This window comes from Podarcis melisellensis (genome assembly GCF_964234715.1).
Source record: "Podarcis melisellensis genome assembly, chromosome: 10".
Taxonomy (NCBI): Eukaryota; Metazoa; Chordata; class Lepidosauria; order Squamata; family Lacertidae; genus Podarcis; species Podarcis melisellensis.
Genome location: NC_138542.1, coordinates 27,671,313 through 27,694,438, shown reverse-complemented (window position 1 = coordinate 27,694,438; position 23,126 = coordinate 27,671,313). Strand labels below are relative to the sequence as shown.

The window sequence follows — 23,126 nt, the reverse complement described above, 5'->3', positions numbered from 1 at the left end:
CCCAGTAGACAAAAAATATATTCCCCTTTTTTAAAGTATTCAAGCATGCACTCAATTCATCATGCCTAATTAGGTGCTATGAATTATCATCTTCAATTGTTACAAGTGTCATATCTTTTGATGCTATTGGCTGCCTAATGAGAAACTATGGTAGCCTCGGTTGTCGGTAGGGTCTGTGATTGATCAATTTCTGACAACAAAGAAATGTTAACAAGGCCACATGGTGAAGCATTCACTGAAAAAAACCCACACCTTTCATAATGTTTCTATCTAATTTTGGAGCACTGCCACTGCCACACATGAAATAACAACGGGACTGAATTTCCTTTCGCTGGTATTTAGCAGGACTTATAGGGGTGTGCAGAAAAATCAATGGGGGATCAGGAGTGTGGGAAATTACATACTTGAAGAATTAATGAACTATAATTCCATACTACATTCTCAATCGCATTTTGCTTCCTTCTCATTAATGGAACTAAATTAGTTTTCCATGGACAGGGTACTTTAAAAAAACACACAAAATACCACAGCCATGCTCTTGCAAGGCTACAAAAAGCCCTGATATGTCGTAGAAATAAGTTTGCTCTTTCACACAACATGACAGCAGAAATATTGCATTGAAGAACTGCATTAATTCAACCTGTTGAAACAGTTCGGAAATGGATTTGCTGTAACCAATTTCCTCCTCTTTGTGAGAGATTAATACTTTAAGATAATTCATGTAACATTTTTGCTGGGTTCTTGCTTTCAGCATTACAGGAGCAGAATATCCGCTACTCTTCAGAGGAAAAATGGGCACAAATGCCTCCCCACAAATGAGTAATTACTGAGCATTTATTAGTTATAACATATTCTAGGTATGCAATGTCCTCCATAGAAATGCTTGTTGTCTAAGATGTTGCCAATTTGGCACCAAGTAAAGACCTAGTTTTATCCTCTTAACTGTGTTTTGGCTTTTTAAATAGTGAATTACCTTGATACAAAATGTGATCGTTCGGGCACCTTTTACTGTTGAGCCAGACCACATCAGTTGGTAAAATGGAACCTTGCTTGCTTTATCTATCTCTGTTCCTCTGCAGGATGCTTATGCCGTGTGTTGTTGTGCTATGGCAGTATAGGAAACCAAAAGACTGATAGCTTGTTTAAACATGGAAATAGCTGCCATATATCAAAATACTTCCAGGCGGTTATGTCTCCCAAATGGGGTCTAAGATCCATGCACAATCTCAAATAAAATATGTGACTGAGGACTGTGGTGTGCTCGAGCATGCTAAAACTGTGCTGCATGCTCTTTTTGTTTGTTGAATATAAAACACCGGTAGACCTTGCAGCATTAAAATAAAACCTTTTATAGCCATTCACAAAAGTTTAACAAAGAGAGCCAAGAAGATATTGATGGATTTTTTCAGGTAGGTTTGGTCTTGCTAGTAGATACGGAAATGCTCAAGATAGGTATACCAAAAGCAACTTTGAGATGCTTCTTACAACCCTACTAATCTAAAGTAGACATTGATGGTCAAAATATAGATTTGTAGCTGAAAGGGTCAGCTCACAAAAGAAGTCCCTGGTTCAACTAAAGTTAGTAGCATTGCAATGCGTGGAACCTGTTGGTTATAAGTCGTTTGTTTTCTTGATTTTGAAAGGATTTAACAATCAATTTTAGGATTATTATGGCCAAAAAGTTTACTTTTCACATCTGTGGCAAAACATTATGCATGTCTGTGAATAAGTAATCCATTTCCCTCCTTCTCCTATCAAACCTGAATGCATCAAATGACTTACGTTTTTTCTGAAATTCAGTAATTATCAAGAGTGTGGAATTTGTTTGTCTGAAAAAAATAATATTAGGGATGTCACCTGCATTTCTGAACTGGATTAGTGCTTTCTATTTCTCCATACTATTTCCTGTTCTTCCCCTTCCCTCCTTTCTTGCTCAAACCCTTTGGTAAAGCAAATCTAATTATTAGGGGGTATGCACTAAGCATGAAATTTTGCTCAGACTCCCAATTCAGCTGCTTGGAGGTAAGCCTGATTTGCTTCTGAGGACATCTGCTTCACCTCAGGTTTGAATGAGAACCTGTGAAGCTTTGTGTCTCCACATTCACTGTCATGGGGAAATAATAAAGCAGTTTTAATGCCGTTAACTTTTGGTGGCATTCGATGAAATTTGTGTGCTTTGTAGCATGGATATAAAGCCTGTCAAATTTCAGACAAATATTTGTAGGGGCATTTTTGCTGGTCACTTTTCTCATTTAGTCTCATTAAGAAGAGAGAGCAGAGTCTATATAACTTTTTTTCTGGCAGAATTCCATGGAAATTGAAGGGACTCTGATAGACCCTCCTGTGGGGGTGAATACTGCTAAATTTCAGAAGGGCAGGTGCAGGGGTAAAGGGCAGCCTTTACCATTTTGAGTTGTTGAAAAGGATTGGCCATGACGAATATGTTCTGCCTCCACTGTTGGAGAATGCATGTATCTGAATGGCAGTTGCTGAGAATCACAAGTGGAGAAAGGGAGGGAAGTTGTGCTTGTTTTCTTCTTGTGAACCAGGCATCTGGTTACTCACTATGGAAAGCAGGACTTGATGGGCCATTAGCCTGATCCAGCCAGCCATTCTTATCTCCTTGTGATTTGCTGTTGTTTTGTGGGCAATTTTCAAGAAAACAACAAACATCAAAGAGGTGCTCTTGATAAAGAAGCCAGTGAAATTTCAGAAGCATTCATGTGGGTATAAGGAATAAGAAAACAGTTCGTGGTTCTTCCTGGGCTTGTTTTCTGTCCAATTGACAATGAGCAGATTCATTCCTTCTGCATCCCTTCCCAGGCCACTGTGATTTACAATAAAATGGAGAGTCCTGGGAAAGCTATTCTTTGTTTAGAAGCTAGAGTTGACAGTCAAAAAACTTCACCTCTCATCTTTCTCCTACAATTGCCCTTGTCCTTAAATGGGAAAATGAAACTATTTGAAAAACACAGTCTGAGCCTGTCCAAGTTCTCTGGGACCTCCAAAGCAGTCCAAATGCTTCAGAAGCAGCCTGATTCAGTTTGGGACACCTCAAAGGATACCCACTTGATCTCAGGAGAGCCTCATATCTCTCTGAAACTGCCATTTTTATTTTCAAGTTTTGGGATTCATCAGAATCAAATGCATGCCCCCTGATAATTATAGTAGTAAATGTTATACTAGACACTGGTATAAATATCTCATGTCTCCCTGAAGGCCCCTAAGCTGATTCATTTTCAACAAACTCTTGCTGTTAGAACTGGGTCTTCCTGATTCTTTAGGATAAGAATCCAACCTTGCTTCCCAACTGAAAACAATGACCACAGTCTTAGGCACACTTACTAGGAAGTAACACCCGTTGATTTTAGAAGGTCTTACTTTTGAATAAAATGAATTAGGGTTGCACTCCTAGGATTGTACTCCTGCTAACTGTCCCAGATGTCCCCAAGACTGGTCCAGAAATGATCTGATTTATCATTATCATCTTCATCAAATGTGCTAATTTCCTAAGACAATGGAAGGGGCTTGGGAAATGAAGCACACCCACTCACCAGCTCTGCACCCCTAAAATGACCAACCACATCCTCTTTGTTTACCTGCAAACAGGGATGCTTGCAGTAGCAGCATCAGAATATTTTTCTTCTCTTTGCCCCACCCCCTTACTTATTGATGTACTTAAACAGCAGTGGCCTTTGGAACTGCAAGTCTTCTAAAGGGCTACTGCAATAAAACTGCTTCTTGTAGCCTTAGGGAGCCTTTACATCAAAATCTATTGCCATTGCCATGTACTGTCTTGGGGATAAAGGTCTTCTGCAATTTACAGCTGATCAAAACTCAACTTTGGGAGTCCAGAGAGCTATGTTAAATTATTGTTTTAAAAGGTTAATCCTGGCACCACATTCTTCTAAGTAAATAAAGGTCAAACTTCCCACAGCAAATGCTACTCACCATCTCTACATCTGTGTTTGGGATGAGTAAAAAAAAGCAAAGGTTTTCAGACCAATAAATGCAGTTGCCCATTTGCAATTGTCCATAATTTTCAGATACATGGAAATGCAATTTCATTGAGAGTGCCTTGTGTTTTGCTTCTTTATTGAAACATGCTTTCATTCAAGGAAAACAAAAATAAACAATGGAATCCAACAGCTTATAAAGGAAAGCATAGAAAGTGATAGGACAGAGGTGTGTGAAATCAAGATTGCTATGGAAATGTATTATGAAAATCTTATTTAAACTCCAGCATAATAAAACCCACTGGTAGAATGATTAAAAAGAAGGGGGAGTATTTGGCTGGCTTGTGGAATTTTTTCTCTTGATGAAGATAAACATTAATAGTCTGATAACTAACAACACAAGGCATTATTATTATTTTTATTATTAAAAAGCTATTACATGATCTAACAGATGGATGTAACTTTACGTCAAGTTGCAACAGGAACTTGTGGAGCTTCAAGTGTTGTTGGACTCCAGTTCTAATCAATCCCAGGCAATATGTCCAATAGTCAGGGATGATGGGAGTTGGAGTCCACCCTTGCCCCCATAATACTTGAAATTGGCTGACAGGGAAACGCAGCAGGGCATCTCAGTATCTCAGTAGTTGCCTAGCAACTGCTCTGTGCAGTTTTGCCCCAGAGCTAATCAAGAGACCCACTGGGAGACATTTTTGTTGCTGGCCAGAAGCTGTTGTGTAAAAGGTGAAGAAAATGACTCCTGAAGACCTGAGATTAAAAGTGAGAGCACACATTTGGTGAGAAGAAACCCACTGGAACTCCTTTGCTTTGGACCACTAAAAAGAATCTGGCACAAGTTGAGTTGGGAAGGCCAGCTTCACATTTAATTATGTACAATTGCAAGTGTCTGAAAACATGCCTGCCTTAAACTGCCATTAAATGGCTTGGCTATTAAATAGGCATGGGATCCATTTGATCACAATTATTAATAATCTTATACAGTGCCAACTAGTAGAGGCTCCATAGGATAGTCAGGTAATGAGCTAGACAGATTTTCATGCCTCTTGCTATAAATTGGCTTCCCAGTAGCATCGAGATTTGTCATTGCTTTTAAAAGTCACTATCTTCCTGTGAAGAAAGCACATACTTTGCACAATACCTCATTGTGTCACATTGGTCTTCACTGGGGTTTTTCTTCTAGATCGCAAAGGCATATATTCCTATGTTAGAGTCAGCTTTCTGATGTTTAACCAGTTCAGTCTTAAATTGGCCTTCATTAGGAGTGTCACTGCTCCTCAGAGCTCAGAGCTGCTAGATAAGCAAAACTTTTCAGTGAGCCACTAATTAACCATCAAATCACATCACAATATAAATCCACTGGAAAAGGAAAGGAAGAATATTCCACACAAAGAGTAATAGCTCAGACTAATACTAAGCAGAGTATACTATTGTCAAATTACTGGTGTGCTACTCAAAACTCGTGAGTCTTTTTCTGGGGTACAGTGATGTTAGCATCAGCAAAGAGAACCAGTATGATATAGTGGTTAGCCAGCCTTTCTCAATCTTGGACTCCCAGATGTTGTTAGAGTACAACCCCCATCATTCCTAGCTAGCAGGACCAGTGGTCAGGGATGACGGGAGTTGTAGTCCAGCAGTATCAGGGAACCCAAGGTTGAGAAAACCTGGATTAGACAGTTCATCTAGGTCTGGAGCTATGAAGGCCACTGGATGACCCTGCGCTTATCATTCTTAGCCTGATCTACCTTAAGTTCTTTGGAGGAAAGGTGGTGAAATAAAACGAATAAACAAATCACACAAATGTTTGCATGAATTAGGACAAGGGGTATCCACATTACCCACTTTGCATGATTATTTTTTATTCAACATGTTTAGCTAATCCACTGCTACATCTGGAGTTGAGAAGAAGGCAAAATAAAGCTGTGTCAAAACCTCCAGATCAGTGTCCCCTGGCAATGTCTCCTGGATTTTAAACAACATTGGAGACAAGAGCTGAGAATTTTACAGGCTGAGAATTTTCATTTTGTTTGTTACCTTACGTATGGATTGTATGCTATGGTTTTTAGTGTGGAACCTGCCCTGGAATCCCTGTGTGATGAAGGGTGGGGTAGAAATTGAACAAATAAAACCTTTGCAACACCTGCTAAAGAACTGCCACAGGGTTCCAGCTGGAAAAAAAGCCCTGGTTCCACCCATCATTGGTTTTCCCTCCAAGTACTGTTGGCATGTTTGGTTGGTCTCCACCTACAGATTATCCCTGAGGACATGCAGACCTTGGCAGAAACAAAGGTTGCCCATCCCTTGCTTAAAGGGATGGGTTGCAGCCGCAGCTTTAGACCTCTAGTTTAGAGGGTAATAGAATACTATTTAGCACTGACTGACTGCAGGCATTTTCAGTGGAATTGGCTGTTAGCAGACAATCTGTCATTTCCTAGAGACCAGCAGAATTCTTCCATCAGCATATTAATGGCAGACAGTCATACGCAGCTCCATTCAACAACTTTGCATTCTGACATAAGGAAATGAGAGGAGAGTATTTCTTTCTTTATTGGCATATGTAAAAGCATTTCATCCGAAGTAATATTTCTTGTGATATTGGTTTGTCAGTTTTTTGGAAAATAAATACAGAATAGTTATTTTGGCTGTCAGTTTACCAGTACTGACATGTCAATCAAGATTTGTCCAACGCCCCACACTTTTGAATAATCAGTAAGAGTGCTCATAAAAATGCATAATGCCCCTGACTATGATGCTCTGTTCATAATTAAGAAGTTTACAGCGTCACAGTGTTGTTCTGAAGAGAGGAGTACAAAATTTGTTTAATTCATTAATACACCTTTGACCTAATTTGTGCGTTTTCTTTCCTGTTGTTCTCAGTGAATGAATCCGATCTCTCAGCAAGAGAGAAATCTGTCTTTCAGTATTTTGAATGCATGTTGCTAAGTAGTGGCTATAATTCTAAATGCAAACTCTCACCTGCCTTTGCAACAAAGACTGCATTCAACATTTTTATGGTTTTGGCTTGGAGATTTTCACTATTCCTAAACTACCAAGAATTCTGTATGACAGCCACTGTAGCCTTTAATTCAGTGGCTTAGTTCAGACATCATGATAAACTATGGTTTATTGTGATGTGAACCTTAGCCTCTCCCTGGACTCACCAGCAGTTTTACCACACTTCTCCAATTTAGTTGTAGGAAAGAAACTGGAAGTTTTTGCTTTCAGCTTTGATTAATCACAGCTTAGTGTTACATCCAAACTCCAAACTAGTTAATTTTAACTATGGTTTGTTTTAAGCCAGTCCATTCCTAAATTATGGCTTGAATTTTTGTTTCAAACAAATCATTGTTAAAATTAACCAGTGTATTACTGTAGGTGGTGTTGACAGGGCAAACTGGGGTTGATCAAAAATTGTAGCCGAAACTTCCAGACTCCTCTTTGTGGCCATGTCAGGAGTTTGCAAAACCAGGGGAAGCTATGCTAGTTCCACTTATGATAATCCATGGGTTCTCAAGGCATTCAGATCTGGCCAATATGTACTAGCAGGCATTGATAGCATCCAAGGTGTCAGATGAGCAGGAGGAAGCATGCAAGCCAGGCTGAAGCTACGCTCATTCCCATCACAATAAGTCGTGTTCTACTATGATGTCCAACATGGCCAGTATGTGGTAGCTGGCATGAAAGCATCAGGGCAATCATTTCCAAGGAACACAGTGGGGTTTCTGATGATAGGCTTTCATTTCTCCTTGTGTGTTGTATAGCACGTCCAAATGCATTCTTCCTGCCAACAGAAAAAGGTTCATTCCCTCCAAATCAACACAATTCTCATTGATATCTTCATCTCCCTCCGCTACCCAATATCTCACTTACAACTTCTTTCCAAGAGCAAGCAAAGGCAGAGGCAGAAGGGAAGTTGGGCTTAAATTTGCAATTAGTTTCTTGAGCATAGTTTGTTTTATTGGCACCTAGGGATTCGTTACAGAACTGGAAGGTCTGGTGTAGATTTTTTTCTGTAGCTGCAAAAACATTTGGGAGGGAGGGTGTGAGAAGCTGTAAGTAAAAGCGTTGGGTTTGGATTTGCTGCTTAATACTATAAAAGGGTAGCCAGAAGGAGGCTTAATGGTCTAATGTGTATAACTGACAAAAGGAAATGAACTCTGGGAATATATTTTAAGTCATATCACAGAGTAGATGGTAACCTGAGTACACAACATTGTTGCATGCAATTTACTTCATTAATTACCCAATTTATGCATTATGTAGACTGGGGGGGGTGTCCAACCATAGTCTTGGTTTGTCGTAACTGGGATTATCAATATTGCTAAACAAGATAGATTTCAAATTAAGCATTTCCCCCAAGGTATAATGAAATACTATGGTTTTTTGAGAGAGCTGGATCAATTGTTCCTATGTGGGTTTTTGTTAGTTTGTTTGGTTTTTAATACACTAGCTGCTGTCCTTCTATTTCTGGAACTAATTTGTAGAGCACTGTTCACTACTTACTCTTTATTACTTTAGCAAACTCTAGACATAGATTTGCTTTACTTCTCTCATTATTTTTTTTGTTCCACTTCTCAGAGAAGTACTAAACAGCATCTGCAGAGATTTGGTACAATCGCTTGTGTGGCTTGAAAGTTCTACCTTTTCACATTCTCTGGGGAAACAATATGTAGGTCCAGGAAAATTGTTTGTTACAGCTCAAAAAGCCTTCTAATTATTAAGAATCAAATGGTGCGATTCATATTCAAAAATGTGTTTAGGACTATTATGTCTCTTCTATCAGCAGTCTTTGCAGTCATTCCCAGCAGCATTAGCTCCTAGATAATGGGAGTTAGGATTTAATGTCTTGACATTCTCTAGAAATAGATAATCCTGGTTTACATGAGGCAGCCTGGTGTAAGGATTGCCGGGAGGAGATAATGGCTAGAAATATAACTATTGCTGGAATCATATTTTTCCCCGCTTGCCATGGTCAGTTGAAACACAAAGCAGTCTGTTTATCATTTGTCTTCATTGAATGAATTAGAAATGTTTAAACAATACAGAGTATAATTTAATGTTGTTTTGTTTATGGTTCTCATTTATTTTTCATTTCACTTTTTTTTTTAAGAAGGCTGGCAAAGTTCCAGTTCCTATTAGATTTATTGCATACTAGGATATGGAGTTTAAACACTACTGCTTAGAAATATTCCTATACTGTATCCTGTTCACGAATGCATCAGTTTCTTTTGTGTGTCCACAAACAGCAGCTTATGCTAGTTTATGTTACAGTCTTGTTGCTGTTTTTCCTTTTCTGTTTGATGAACAGACATTGATGAATGTTCAGATGGCTTTGTTCAGTGCGACAGCCGGGCCACCTGTATTAACCTCCCTGGATGGTACCACTGTGAGTGCAGGGATGGCTACCATGATAATGGCATGTTTTCACCAAGTGGAGAGTCATGTGAAGGTCAGTAAAGGGGTAGCATAATTTATGTGCTTTTGCTATGCATTTGTGTTTGAGTCATACTTGGTGTGGCTGACTTTAGCCTGGTTTGCACGACACTCTAAGCCAGACTTGGCTTCGCTCAGTGTGGTGTAGCAGCAAAAAGGACTAAGGTGGCTGCAAAATCCTCTCTAAGAGCTCATACTCTTGCATGGCCTTGCATGTTGTGCAAACCAGGCCCCAGACTGAATTCATTGTCCTTGGGCCATCTTCAAATGTAAGCTTCAAGGTACTTTCTGACCCAGGGAACCTAAATTCTTTGATGACCTAAACAGACAAAGAGAAATATTTTTTAAAATAATATTAATCTGCAATTAATCAATTGGTACACAGATAGATAGATAGATAGATAGATAGATATAGATAGATGATAGATTTCTCCAGAAAACTCAGGATTCCTGTGACTGAGGATTTTTCCAGCAGTGTGAAATACTCAGAGCAGACCCACTGAAATTAATTATCATGACAAAGCTAGGTCTGTAAACATCAAAGGTTCTAATCTAATTAGAACTTAGTTGAATACCACCCTATATCACTTCCAGAAACCTATCACACCCACACCAGAAGAGCAGCCTGATCCATAACCAAGTAAAAAAGGGATTCATTTTTCATAGATTTCTTGATTTGCTTCTCCTTCACAACTCAAAGAAGCAGGGTCCCAGCACTCAGTCGTACATATTCATGTCAAAAAAGGCACTGCACACTATAGCTTGGCTACAAAGCTAAATCCATGGAAGGAAGTTCATGGAAAGAAAGAAGTGTACAAGGTGCCATCCAACTGTCTTAGGGACTGTATTCCAGATTTGTGTAGGGTTTACTCTTTAGCCTTTTCTTCTCCTAAAGATGTTTCACAAGGCAGCGGGTATGGATTTTCCCTCGAGGTTTACTCCCCAAGCCTTTCTCACAGATGAGTATGGCAGCAAGGCAGTGGAGGTTTCCTTCTCCTAGAGTTTTCCTTCTTCTAGATGTGGCAGTGGGATGTTGTGTAAGAGAATACAAAAATAAACATGTCACTGGTAACTTCTGTTGCTCAATAGATTGCACAGCTTTAAAACTCACTGTCCACTAAGCTCAAGAGAATGTTGGATACAACTCTTAGTTCTATCTAGTGCTAAACCAGAAACGCTAGCCTGTTCCTATCAGCCATTCAGAAACTATGGAACTGGGCAGAAATTCAACAGTTTCCTCAGGTGTGGGAGATAGGAGGAATTCTAAAAATGGTGCAGAATGGTGGGCTCAGGCTTATTAGAATAATTGGCAGAGGTATGGTTGTATTGTTTTCTTCTTTTTAAAAACAGCTTATTGTTTCCATCAGTGCTGAAGCTGCAAATGACACTCAGCGAGCTGCCATGTTCTATTACAGTGCCTCATTGGGAACGACATATTATGATGGACTGTAGTCCCATTCCAGGCTAGAACTGGGGAAAGAAAGAAAGATGGTGGCTCCCAATGACTTGCCCCATCTCTGCTGCTGTCTCCAGATAGCTACAGTATGCAGAACTGTATGCTCAAATAGTCTGAAGGCATGAAATGCGTGACCAGGCTCAGATTATGTAGTAAGAATCCCTGATAAAAAAAATCTGGGACTGATGAAGTAAGCCAGGCATAGGCAAACTCGACCCTTCAGATATTTTGGGACTACAACTCCCATCATCCCTAGCTAACAGGACCAGTGGTCAGGGATGATGGGAGTTGTAGTCCCAAAACATCTGGAGGACCGAGTTTACCTATGCCTGAAGGAAACTGTGCAGGCTATTTTGTGCACATGGGCCCTATTAAAATGTAATGCCTCCATTGGAAGGTGCACTGTTCGTTCTACTGTCTATGTGCATTTAGGGTTGATCTGAAGAATTGTACCTCTAAAAGGCAAGGAAGGCATTAACTTGTGTTCTCTGTTTAACCATAATGATGAAGGTATGGTTCACCTCTTCCACTGCTGACTTCTCAGTCTGAGGCAGAAAGAGAGAAGTAGACTGCAGATGCAATGCTAGCCATATAATCACTCCCAAATTTTACTGGTTTCTGAGTAAAAACCATCTGGTTTTATGTACTTCCTCTTTTGCTGTAAATAATAAATATACATTTTAAGGAAACCTCTTATCGCACAGTGAACCTACTGCCACCCGTGGGGTAATATTATGCTGCTTTTGCAGCTTGTAGAAACGACTGCATTTAGCAAAAAGCAATTTGAGCAACAGTATTTCAAGCTTAGAAACACAGCGATCGTTAGATGCTGTGGCAAATGGCATTACATGGAACAGCAGGTTAGTGGGCATGCAGTTATTTTAAGCTGCTGCTCTTCTAAAACAAAACATCCAGTCGTATTTATTTATAAGCTTAGGTTGAAATGTATTTGAGGAAGACAACACAGCATGCTCAGATATGGTCTGTTAAAACCAAATTGTTGCGGGAGGGGGGATATTATTTTCTCTAAACCTAAATTTCAAAAATTCTCTTAACTTTTTTTTTTTTGTATCATTGACTGTCCAGATTCTGTACATAATCATACAGAAGGAAGATTAATCTTTTAAGGTCTACCAGTGGATTTTTCTTTCTCTTCTTGGAGATTCTTTTTTCCTTCAAAGTCAGAATGAAGCAATGTCTGTTATGTATCTTCTTCTAGTGAAGGTTAATTTTCAGGCGGAAGGGATAAGCAGGGCTATCACACATATCCAGATTCAAGACGTTGGATTGTTTGCATCATGGGATAGCAATGGGGAAAAACCTGAAAGCAACCAGCTTTACTTTCAAGCAACGATTGGAAAGCTAGGACTGGGGTGCAAAATATTGTCCCCATATTATATAAAAATAACACAGAGAAACAAATTGGCTGGCACATATTATACACATATAGTCTGTTAATACAGAGGAAAAAATAAGGCTAAATGTTCTACATAGCATGGCAGTACATAATGAAACACAGCACAATTCTGTGAGGTAGAAGCTGCAATGCATTTATATAATGTATCATTTTAAAATGACATGGGAGTGATAATAGTGACATACCACCTGGTGCCTGGAATTAACGATAACTCCAAGCTCCAACTCCCACTCTCTCCCTTCCTTTTGCTGTGTGCAGCAATAATTGACACTCTGTTTGGTCCCTCCATTCTCAGTATTTTATGGGGCTTGGTGTTCCTGTTACAGCTGTAAACAAAATGTCAACCGCATAACTCACTCTTTATGGTGGTTTGCTACCAGTCCAAAATCAAAGCGTAGAGCAAGATTTTTGCAGGGGTGGATGATTTGTGGTGCAACACTTTTGCAGATAATGGCTGAAAGTTTGATGCTGCTAAATAATGCAGATGTGTATTTCATTTGTGCAGGCTTCATGTCTATTTCCTTGCTTTTTTTGGTTGTTGCCGATTTTCATAATATTTATTTCCAGAATGCCGTAGGCACATAGCAACCCAGTCTGCCTGCACAACAAAAACAAAAACCAAGTATTACGCAGCAGCTTGCAAAATATTAAAGTTAAACAATTAAAATTTAAAATAATACTAACACATATTAAAAGATAATATTTAGGAAATGTAGCACACGCTCCATGCCTGCAACCCAAAGACTTTCCTGAATGCTAGTTTAAGGAAATTTTAAGGTTGCTTACCTCTCTTCTCTTTTAGACAAAATTGCAAGCAATGAATGCAACCAGGGAGATCCCAAGATCTTGCTGATTTCAGGATGTAGGCAATGTTAGCTTTACTCAGAGTAGACCCACTGACATTAATTAATATGAGTAACTTAGGGCAGTTGATTTCAATGGGTTTACTTTGAATAAAAATTGGATACAACTCACTTTCTGTAACTTTGTGAACTCGAAGTCAGACCACCTCTAGAGAGCAAATGACAGCATGTGTGAGAGAATATATAAGCACATTAAATTGTAAATACATGGATATCCTGCTACTAGTTTAGCCAGGCCTGCGCAGAGCTTATATGAGGCCTGGTGTGTGAGTCTTGTCTATGAGATGTGCCACTGCCTCATTTGAACTGGTGACACAGGTCTGGATTTTACTATCAAAGCCTTGTAAGTGCATACATTTTGCACATGCCATTCCACCCATTAGGTCCCCAGTTGGCTGGGAGGCACGGGGTATTCTTGGCATGACAGCATTAATCTGGCAGGCCTCTGGTGGAGGCCCCCAGCCAGCTTAGCCTTCTGAGGCCTGGGGCAAGTATACTCGGCTGCTTCCTCACAAGGGTCTGATTTTAGCTCTAAAGGATTCAGCATATTTATTACCCATAGTCCATATTTGTTATATCATCTTTAAAATCTGTTTTGTATGTTTTGGCTTAATATGTTTAGTTGTGAGATCTTGGCTGGCTTGCTTTTTTAAAAAAACTTAAACAAAATCTACTTAAATAAACTTGATATACACTTTAATCAGCAAAGTTCTCTCTTTATTGCTCTGCCACCCTGAAAATGCCACTTTTTACAGCTGTAATTAAAAGTCTGAGTTGTCTGAGTTGTCCTCAGGCTTCCACTAAGAACAGACACTAGCTTGTCCCTAAAGTTAAGACTCAACAAGGCAGGAGTTGATGGAAAAGTTAGATGAAGTAATCTTAAGATATAACAAGGAAGAACTTGTGCTGATCACATCTAACAATGTCCTTGAAGTCCATCTTGTTCTTGCTTAAATAGTCCATAGCCCATAAAAGCATAACCAGTGTACCTGAAGAGCATCTGAGGATGGTTCCAAGTTGCAAGCCACCCTGGAGCCAATGCTGGCAAAGCTGGCATCCATATCAGGTTGTTGCATGATGAAAATGAGGCTAGCTGACAGGCACAGCAGCACCCATTCTCTTCTCACATGCCTTACTCACCCAGCTTGAGCAAGGTGTATATCAGGATTGGGGAACCTTTGACCCTTCAGATGGTCGCTGACTATTGGCCATGCAGCCTGGGGCTGATTGGAAATGTAGCCAAGGGCCAAGGTTCTCCATCCCTGGTGAATATTGTGATGCAGTGAAGGTATGCCAGCTGTAGATTGCACCAGCAAGGCAGAGAGAGCTCAGTCTGGGTCTACAAGCCACATGCAAACTTAAGGCTTATCTGAGTATTTGGCAGTTCTGCTTTTTCCAGTGCCACATGGGTCCTCAATTCTGCAATGTAGGTTGGGGCTGCCTCCAAGAACCCTCAACAGTTCTTCTCATATGGGTCCCAATAGCCCCACATATTGGGCTAGCAATCAAGTAGCCCTTTGGCCTGGCCCAGTCAACTTCAAGGCACCCATGAACCTCAGCAGGTTGGAATCCAAGGGTACAATAGATTGAATAAGAATACTGCCCCAGTACTTAAAGCTAACATCTGGAAGTTCATAAAAGAATTTCCTTGCTTAATATACAGTAAGTAAGGCTCTGCACAGTTATTTCACTTGAACTTCCATTCACGTAATTAATGGTGTGTAAATTGTAATACGAAGAATTTAGACTTTAATGCATATTACTATGGAGCTGAGGCTTAATGGCCGAGGATAATTTCTATCAACTATATAGTTTTTGTTAGTGTCTTTAGTTTAAAATCAGTCCATGGCTGTTTCTTTGCAGATATTGATGAATGTGCGACAGGAAGGCACAGTTGCGCCAATGACACCATTTGCTTTAACTTGGATGGTGGCTATGACTGCCGGTGTCCCCATGGGAAGAACTGCACAGGTGACTGTGTCCACGAAGGCAAAATTAAACACAATGGGCAGATTTGGGTTTTGGAGAACGATAGGTGCTCTGTCTGCTCCTGCCAGGTAAGTTTGATCAGCATTAGCAGGGGGTTCTTTGAGGGGTGGGAGAAGGTGAAAAAGCAAAGGAGGAAACTGAAGATAGAATAGTTTGTTCACTCCTCCCCCCCCCCCCCGAGGGATGAAGGTGGTATGCTTAAGTCACCACTGCCGATTTACTGAGGCAGAAAAATAATCAATTTCGCCCAAATTTCCTGTTTCCAACAGATGGCAAGGTGGGAGGAGCTGTCGGCAAAACTCACGTGCCACAATTTGCACCAATAGTAGCTCTTTCTGCTAGAGCAAGGTCACAGCTGCATCCAACCCACTATATTCAAAGAACATAGCCCATCCTTATTTGAACCATTATACTGTATTGTCAATTGTGCACAATATTACAAATTTTTAATCCTTTCCTTCATTTTAAATTAGCTTTGAGAATTTAAGAAGAGCCCTGCAGACTTACACAAAAGGCCTCTCTAGTTGCTTGCAACAGCACACTCCTCACTTGTGACTGCTGCTCTGGGGCAGTGGAGGTAGAACTTAGCCTTACCTTCAGTGAATTAGTCTAATCCTGTTTTAAACCAAATCTCGTGGAAATGCTTTCCATAGTTTAACTATGCACTGTGTGAAGAACCATTTCCTCCTTTTGACTTCCCTGAATCTCCCATTCTTAAACTAGTCCTGTAGCTTCGCAAACTGTTAGTTATTCATTTCCCTCACCATAGTTATGCAAGCTGATTCTAATTTTTACTGCATGCTGCTCTGTCTTGCAACGGTAGAGTGGATACGTAATGTGTCGGCGAATGGTATGTGATTGTGAGAACCCCACAGTTGACTTATTCTGCTGCCCTGAATGTGACCCAAGGCTCAGCAGTCAGTGTCTACATCAAAGCGGTGAGATCTTATACAACAGTGGAGACACCTGGGTTCAAAATTGTCAACAATGCCGCTGTTTGGTAAGTCCTCCTCCTACAATAGACAATTAAATCAAAACCATTTGCAATCATTATGAGTTAGGTAAAGGTACCCCTGCCCATACGGGCCAATCTTGACAGACTCTAGGGTTGTGCGCTCATCTCACTCTAGAGGCCGGGAGCTACATCTGCCTTAATTGTTCTTTTATTGTGCATGTTTGTTTCAATCAGTTTTCAAAAAATGAAATTAAATTTTTCTATTGCTCAATTGATCAGAGACTGAAAATTTCAGACTGTAGATAGAATCATGGAATTCTAGAGTTGGAAGGGACACCAAGGGTCATCTAGTCCAACCCCCTGTAATGCTGGAATCTCAACCAAAGCATCCATGACAGATGGCCACCCAACCTCTGCTTAAGAAACTCCAAGGAAGGAAGAGACCATAACCTTTCAAGGGAGACCATTCCACTGTCAAACAGCTCTTACTGTCAGAAAGTTTCCCCCCATGATGTTTAGTTGGGATCACCTTTTTTTGTAACTTGAAGATACATCTAATCACAGCATGAAAATCAATTGTTCATATTTGACTGTAAAAAAAATGGATCTAGGGAATAGAAATAATGCCTCATTACCAATCACGGTTGAAAGAGCAGCTTGAAATAATTGAAACCCAAGGAGTACACTGCAAATATTTATTGAAAGTGAGTCCTTATCACGGAAAGAAGTTTTCCCCCAGCACAGGGTGCAATTCAAAACACACTTGACAGTGGAACTACATGAACAATTCACTGCTTAACTCTGTTGAAATCAATGTGACTTTAGCATGCCCAGTTTTCTCAGAGCTAGATCCTTTATCATTCAGTTTCCATTGCTTGGCTTTAGTAATGGCAAACAAATCCACATCACAAACCTCTGCCATTTTTTGTTAGAGGTCCCACTGTGTTCAATGGGGCTTCTGGCAGGTTAGTGGGAAAATGCACCCCCAGCAGCACTCAACATGGCCCTCAGCCTGAACAAGCTTCCCTGTCCCTTTTTATGATGGTATAATAGGGTCTTAACATAATATGAATGATGATGATATAACAATGTAGAATTAATGCTCCTTTGTCCATTTTTTTTTAAAAAAAAACAGCAGGGTGAAGTGGACTGTTGGCCCTTGCCTTGTCCAGATATGGAGTGTGAATTCAGCACCCTCCCTGAGAATGAATGTTGCCCTCACTGCGTCACTGACCCCTGTCAAGCAGACACCATTAGGAACGATATCACCAAGACTTGTCTGGATGAAACTAATGTGGTTCGCTTCACCGGGTCCTCTTGGATCAAGCATGGCACAGAATGCACCCTCTGCCAGTGCAAGGTACTGAAGAGCTAAATCGAGCTGTAGAAGGGTCTTTTCTAGTTGGCCTTACGGTTTATAAATATTGATGCATCTCATCTAGTCACTGGGATGTCTCTTTCCACACTTGCAACATAAATCATTCAGTGTTGTTGACATCATTCTTTTCTGCCAGGGGGACAGGAGCATTCAAGAATCTGGATAATGGTTTAGATGTACCAGCAAGGCAAAATTCTCAAAGTCCACGCACTGTCTGACCTTGAAGATATCTAGCCCTCTATACATCTACATATGGTATACTTTTTATGGAAATATATTGGCTCAGCTGTGATTGCTGATCTTGCTGTTATCAGTTTTTTGGGGGGTATTTTGAAGATATTTAAACTATCAAACAATTTCTCATATAGGCTATAACCTTCTACACCTCCCCTCCCCCCCCCAAAAAAGTATTTTCTGTCAAGAGAAGAAAATTACCCAAGACAATCTTGAAGCTTTGCGGTGATCAAACACTTTTTCATGTTCTGTCGTGGCAATAATGGAAATACAGCCATTCCTTCCTTTTTTTTATAAAGTGAAGGGAACAGAATCCACATGATAATTTGGGTCTTTAGTATTCCTCAGGGTCAACAAGAAACACTTATCTGAAGAAGAAGGGCGCACAGTGATATGCTGACATGACTCTTGCAGCCTCTAAAAATAGTTAAGAAAAAGGGACTGGAATAAACTCTTCTCATTTATACAAGTGATGTAAAGTGCATTTCCTACTTTTCTCACTGAACCCAAACAAGTACTCTACCTGCTACACCCCACCCCACCTTTAGGGCTCTTCAGAAAAGGTGTATAAGGTTCTTCATGGTGCAGACAAAGTGGATAGAGAAATTTTTTTTCCTCCATCTCTCATAACACTAAAACTCTGGGACTTCCAATGAAGCTGAATATGTGAAGATGTAGAGTAGACAAAATTGCACAGCATGTAGTTAAAGTATGGAAGATGCTCCCACAGGAGGTTGTGGTGTTTACCACCTTGGATAGCTTAAAAAAGAAGATTATGTAAAAGACTACTAGCCCTCATGGCTATGTTGTGCCTTCACGGTTGGAGGGAGGATGTCTTGGAATACCATTTGCTGGGAATCACAAATGAGGAAAAGGTTGCAGTCAAGTCCTGCATCTGATTGTCCACTATGAAAGCAGCATGCTAGAGTAGATGGGTTATTGCCTCATCCAGCAGGGTCTTCCTATGTTCTTAACTCATACCAATAAAGCAGAATTAGATAAATTGAACATTTACCACCTCCTCTTCCCAACATCCACAGTCTTATTATGTCATCCAGATGATCCATGCCTGCACAGCTTTACTTGAAAGTAGCTCATGTGCATTCAGTGTGGTTGGCTCCAAGTAATGGGTTGCAGGATCACAACCTAACAGTGTAAGCCTTTACATGCTTATTTTGAAGTAACTCCTACTGGATTCAATGGAGCTGATTTCCAGGTAACTGTCTATAGGATTGCAGCTTAGTGGATGAAAAGAAAACTCAGCTGTAATTTTAGGACTGTGCACAACTCCCCGACCCACCATTGGGGGGGTGTTCATCTGTGGCCCCCATGTTGTGACCCAGGGACCACCCATCCCGTATCTGTTCCCAAATAAATTTAGGGGTAGACTAATTGGTTTTTTTGTTTACCCTATGGATTTATCAGCATACATCCAGATTTTATTTTTCCTTGTAACCACATACACAGGGGAATGGCTGGGGAAGAATATGTGAAATGAAAGAGCAGCTGGGGTTTTTTTTTATGTTGATGCACTGGAAATCATAATATACCACTTTATCCTTGAAACAGAATCTGTGCTTATTTCTTGCCTAACATATGGTATAAGCATTTTGGCACCTGAATTTTAAAACAATCCAAAAAGGTCATTCAAATTAGACTAATAGTACGGTATACTGTGTATACAGTAAAAAATGAAACATTAATGCTCTGTACATTAATAGAGTGCATCTCACAGAAGGTCAGAGCTACAGGATAAGCCTCTGTAGCCAAGCTACACAAAATAGGTTTACATATAATCATTTAAGAATCCAGAAAAGCCGAGCATCGGCTGAAGCAGCTTTAAGCACAAAACCATTTTAAAAATGCAAGTGGAAAAAGTGAGCAGCAGGATTGCTGTCATGGTTTTCTACAGCAAGTCAAGAAAAGAAAATAACAAATTGCCCAAATGCAATTCTAAGCAAACTTGTACCCTGAACACACCCGACCTCGTCTGATTTCGGAAGCTAAGCAGGGTCAGGCCTGGTTAGTACTTGTATGGGAGACCACCTGGGTATACCAGGTGCCATAGGCTAAACTTGTTTATAAAGGTAGTAACTATGTGATGTTTTTAACATGGGACTGCCACCAGAACCAGCAACCTCATGTCAACATCTTTCCTTCTGTAATGTCTAAGCACACCTCAGTGTTCTGGCATCATGGAGTCTGTCTTTCCACATTCACCACCAGCAGCCAATGATAAGAAAGCAGAGAAATTCATAACTTGAAAATGTCACTATACAGGGATGGGTGGATCTGCTGCAAAAATGGTGAAGCTTAAACTTCAGGGTCCCTAATCCTGGAGAGGCTCCAGAAGTGACTTAAGTCCACACTGCTTAAAACTTTTGGGTCTAGTAGACCCAATCTGAGTCACAAGACTCAAATGGATTATTTCTTTGTTGTATATATTTCAACAACCCCAAAGTCTGAGAGTCAGTAGCACAGATGATGTAATGGTTCGGTGAATTGTCGCGGAACAACCCCATTGAGTAACAGTGGTTAGCCAGACCTTGTTGCTGGTTGCGAAAAGGCCCCCATAACTGTTCAAGTTTCAGGGCCACAAAAATGTTGGTCTGCCACAGCTAAATGTGCCAAAATATTACAGAGAGACCATTTGTTTCTCTCTTCACTTGCATCCCAATATGAAGATAAACATGTAGTTCCCACCAAACTTCTACTGAAAGCAAGTAAATATAGTCAGAATTGGCATGTAATTGCATTTAGTCCTTTCAAGTGTGTGACTTTATCAAAATGTGTTTGCTTTTGTTTTGGTATTGTTTTCCTAAATGATCACCTACTTTAAACCTTCTGTACTGTAAGAGAACCAGACTGGGAAAGGGAAGGAGAAACAATTTTATCCTCCTTTTCTTGAATAGTTTAAGTTTATTCAATCACATCTGTCCCTCTGTTCACGGGAAATGTGTGTCGGATGAAGAAACGTAAGTTAAGTTTGAGTTTTGGGGTCCAAAGGTTCCACAAATCCATGTTTACAAATTTATCTATTTAGTGCCTTAATGTTCTGCCTTTCTTCCATCATGAAACTCAAGGTTGCATACAATAGATGGGCCAGCCAGATGCTGCCTTGACCCACATCTGCTTAGGTGCAGCAAGGTGGAGGCATTGTGGACCTAGGCTTTATAATCGGGAGAAATCAGGCCCCATCCACAAGCCATTTAAACCAAGCTACATGGGGGAAAGCTTATTTAGTGCTGCTTCCTAGAACATACAGTTCAATTTAAACCAAAGCAAACGGATTTAAGCTAATTTACAATCTTAATACCTCAATTTAATTAGCTGCTGGACATGGTTATCCATCTCGTGTGCATCAGTACTTTATAGCTAAAATGAATTATGGGAACTTGCGAAAGTTATTTCTCCAGTTTCATTCACCTCACAATTCAATTTAATGGAAACACTGCTTTAAGTTAGGCTTCTAAATAGCTTCTGGATAAGTTACTTCTGGCCAGTGCTGTTTTCCTCCTCTAGAAAAATACCGTAGGTGCCGGTACTCAACCATGAAGTTGTTACAGTAAGTGCCACACTTTTTAACAACAACGAAAGTTCAACCCTTGGGTATCTCCTAAAAGAACACTGCTTCTGGCTAGTAAAACAGATGAAAAGGAAGGAAGGCTACTGTAAGCTACAAAAAAAGTTGAGTGTTATTTTTTCATGCAGTCCTTTCTTGACATTAGTGAAGAGTGCTGGCTTGTGTGGCATTTTCCTCCTTGGAACTGCTGACCATTCATGAAAGCAGCATTTGCCTCACTCTGCACTGTGCAAATGTGTGGTTGCTGACAGCATGGCTCAGCAGTGGAATCTGCCTCTGCCATGCAAATACATTGGATGATTGCCTGATGGGAACTCAAATTGCTCTCTTTATGTTGACATTCAGAAGTAAAAAAGCCACTAAGTTAATTTTCACCGGAACATCAGAAAGAATTTAATGCAGAATCACTAGATAGCAAATGCTGGTATTTCAGCACGTGTCCAAGCAGTCATGTGTAAATGCTTATACTCTGTTTAAACAAAGTTGTTTGCATGAATGTGAATCACTTTCTCTTGTTTTTCTTTGTCTTCTCTAGAATGGGCATGTTTGTTGTTCGGTGGATCCACATTGCCTTCAGGAACTGTGAAGCTAATGACCATGTATCACAGGCAGGCAGTTTCTGGCTATAGAATTTTTTCCTTCGCAAAAGACTTACAGACCAAAAATTGTATAAAGCCTAAACTGGAGCAAGACCAGTTTTCCCTCCCAATTAAAGTGCAGAAATGCTATGAATTGAATGAGCTGTCACTTTCCTCATTCTGGGTGAAATGTGTAAGACTAGTAATGACTTCAGATGTATAAACCTGTGTTTGGGTGTGAGGTTCAACTTCTGGTCCAGTCTGTGTTTGACATCATTATGTAAGATACTGGACTAGAGGAAAATTGACATGTTGTGCGTATAAAGGTGTCAGAATCCTCAAGAATGTAAAAAGCTTTCTGGAGTTTTGAAAATACACCTCATCCATGGCCACAGATTTATTTATTTTGTAGCCTAATGATATTTGAATCTACATCATCATTATTTTTTATTGCTCACTACAGAATTTGCCAGAAATCTTTTTTAAAAGGAAGATATCTTTTGGAAACACTGAATGTTGCAACAACATATGTACAGCTCTGAGAAACTGATTCAAGTTATTGTAAAATAATAATAATAATGCACAGGCATGACTACTTAATATTGTCTGATGGGAGAAGTCATCTATATTTCCTCGTTCGACTGCACTTAGCTCTTGATTAAATTTGTTCAGTATAAGCTCGTTCTTGTGCAAAATTTAAATAAATATTTCTCTTACCTTATACTGTTGAGTATCTGTCATTGTTGCGAGCTACAGAATGCATTCTTTCATTGCTTCTCTTCTTTTGCTAACATTGTTGTAAGTAAATTTTCCCATTTGGCAAATTTTCCCATTATTTGACATAGTGCATTCTGCCAGGTCTTACCTCTGCAGCCGTTACTTCAACTGGTTTTAATGGGGCTTTTGCAGTGGAGGTTCGATAGCAGCTGTGTTTGATAGACAAATCAAACTCTGTGGAGGAAACCAGCAGAATCCTATGCATGCTTACTCAAAGGTAAGTATCACTGGATTTGCTTATTCCAAGGAGGTGTAGATAGGATTGTAGCTTTATGCCAGTCCTCTAAAATCCTTTATACACTCTCCAGTGTACACTTGCTTCTGTGTAGACATGCACAGGATTGTACAGTTTCTGGTACAAAGTCAAGCAGCTGTTAGAGTTCTGTTCTTCTGAATGTAGCTAGAACTTCACAACAATGGATTCTTTGACTGGGATGCAGGAGTGATCATCAGATATAGGTAAAGGTGTTGTTGTTGTTTAGTCATTTAGTC

General features: G+C 40.0%; 1 protein-coding gene across 2 annotated transcripts in view; it reads left to right on the top strand.

Moving 5' to 3' along the window:
* NELL2 (neural EGFL like 2) overlaps positions 1-22,578 on the top strand; it is a 106,691-nt gene extending 84,113 nt beyond the window's left edge. The window contains exons 16-20 of one of the 2 annotated variants that reach the window (XM_081928962.1): positions 9,280-9,420; positions 15,004-15,197; positions 15,953-16,129; positions 17,220-17,444; positions 21,815-22,578. In XM_081928962.1, the coding sequence (XP_081785088.1) occupies positions 9,280-9,420; positions 15,004-15,197; positions 15,953-16,129; positions 17,220-17,444; positions 21,815-21,865 (788 nt within the window). In that variant the 3' untranslated portion in view covers positions 21,866-22,578. The remainder of the gene's footprint in view (positions 1-9,279; positions 9,421-15,003; positions 15,198-15,952; positions 16,130-17,219; positions 17,445-21,814) is intronic. The other variant, XM_081928963.1, reaches the window with a different exon arrangement.
* Positions 22,579-23,126: the final 548 nt, after the last annotated feature.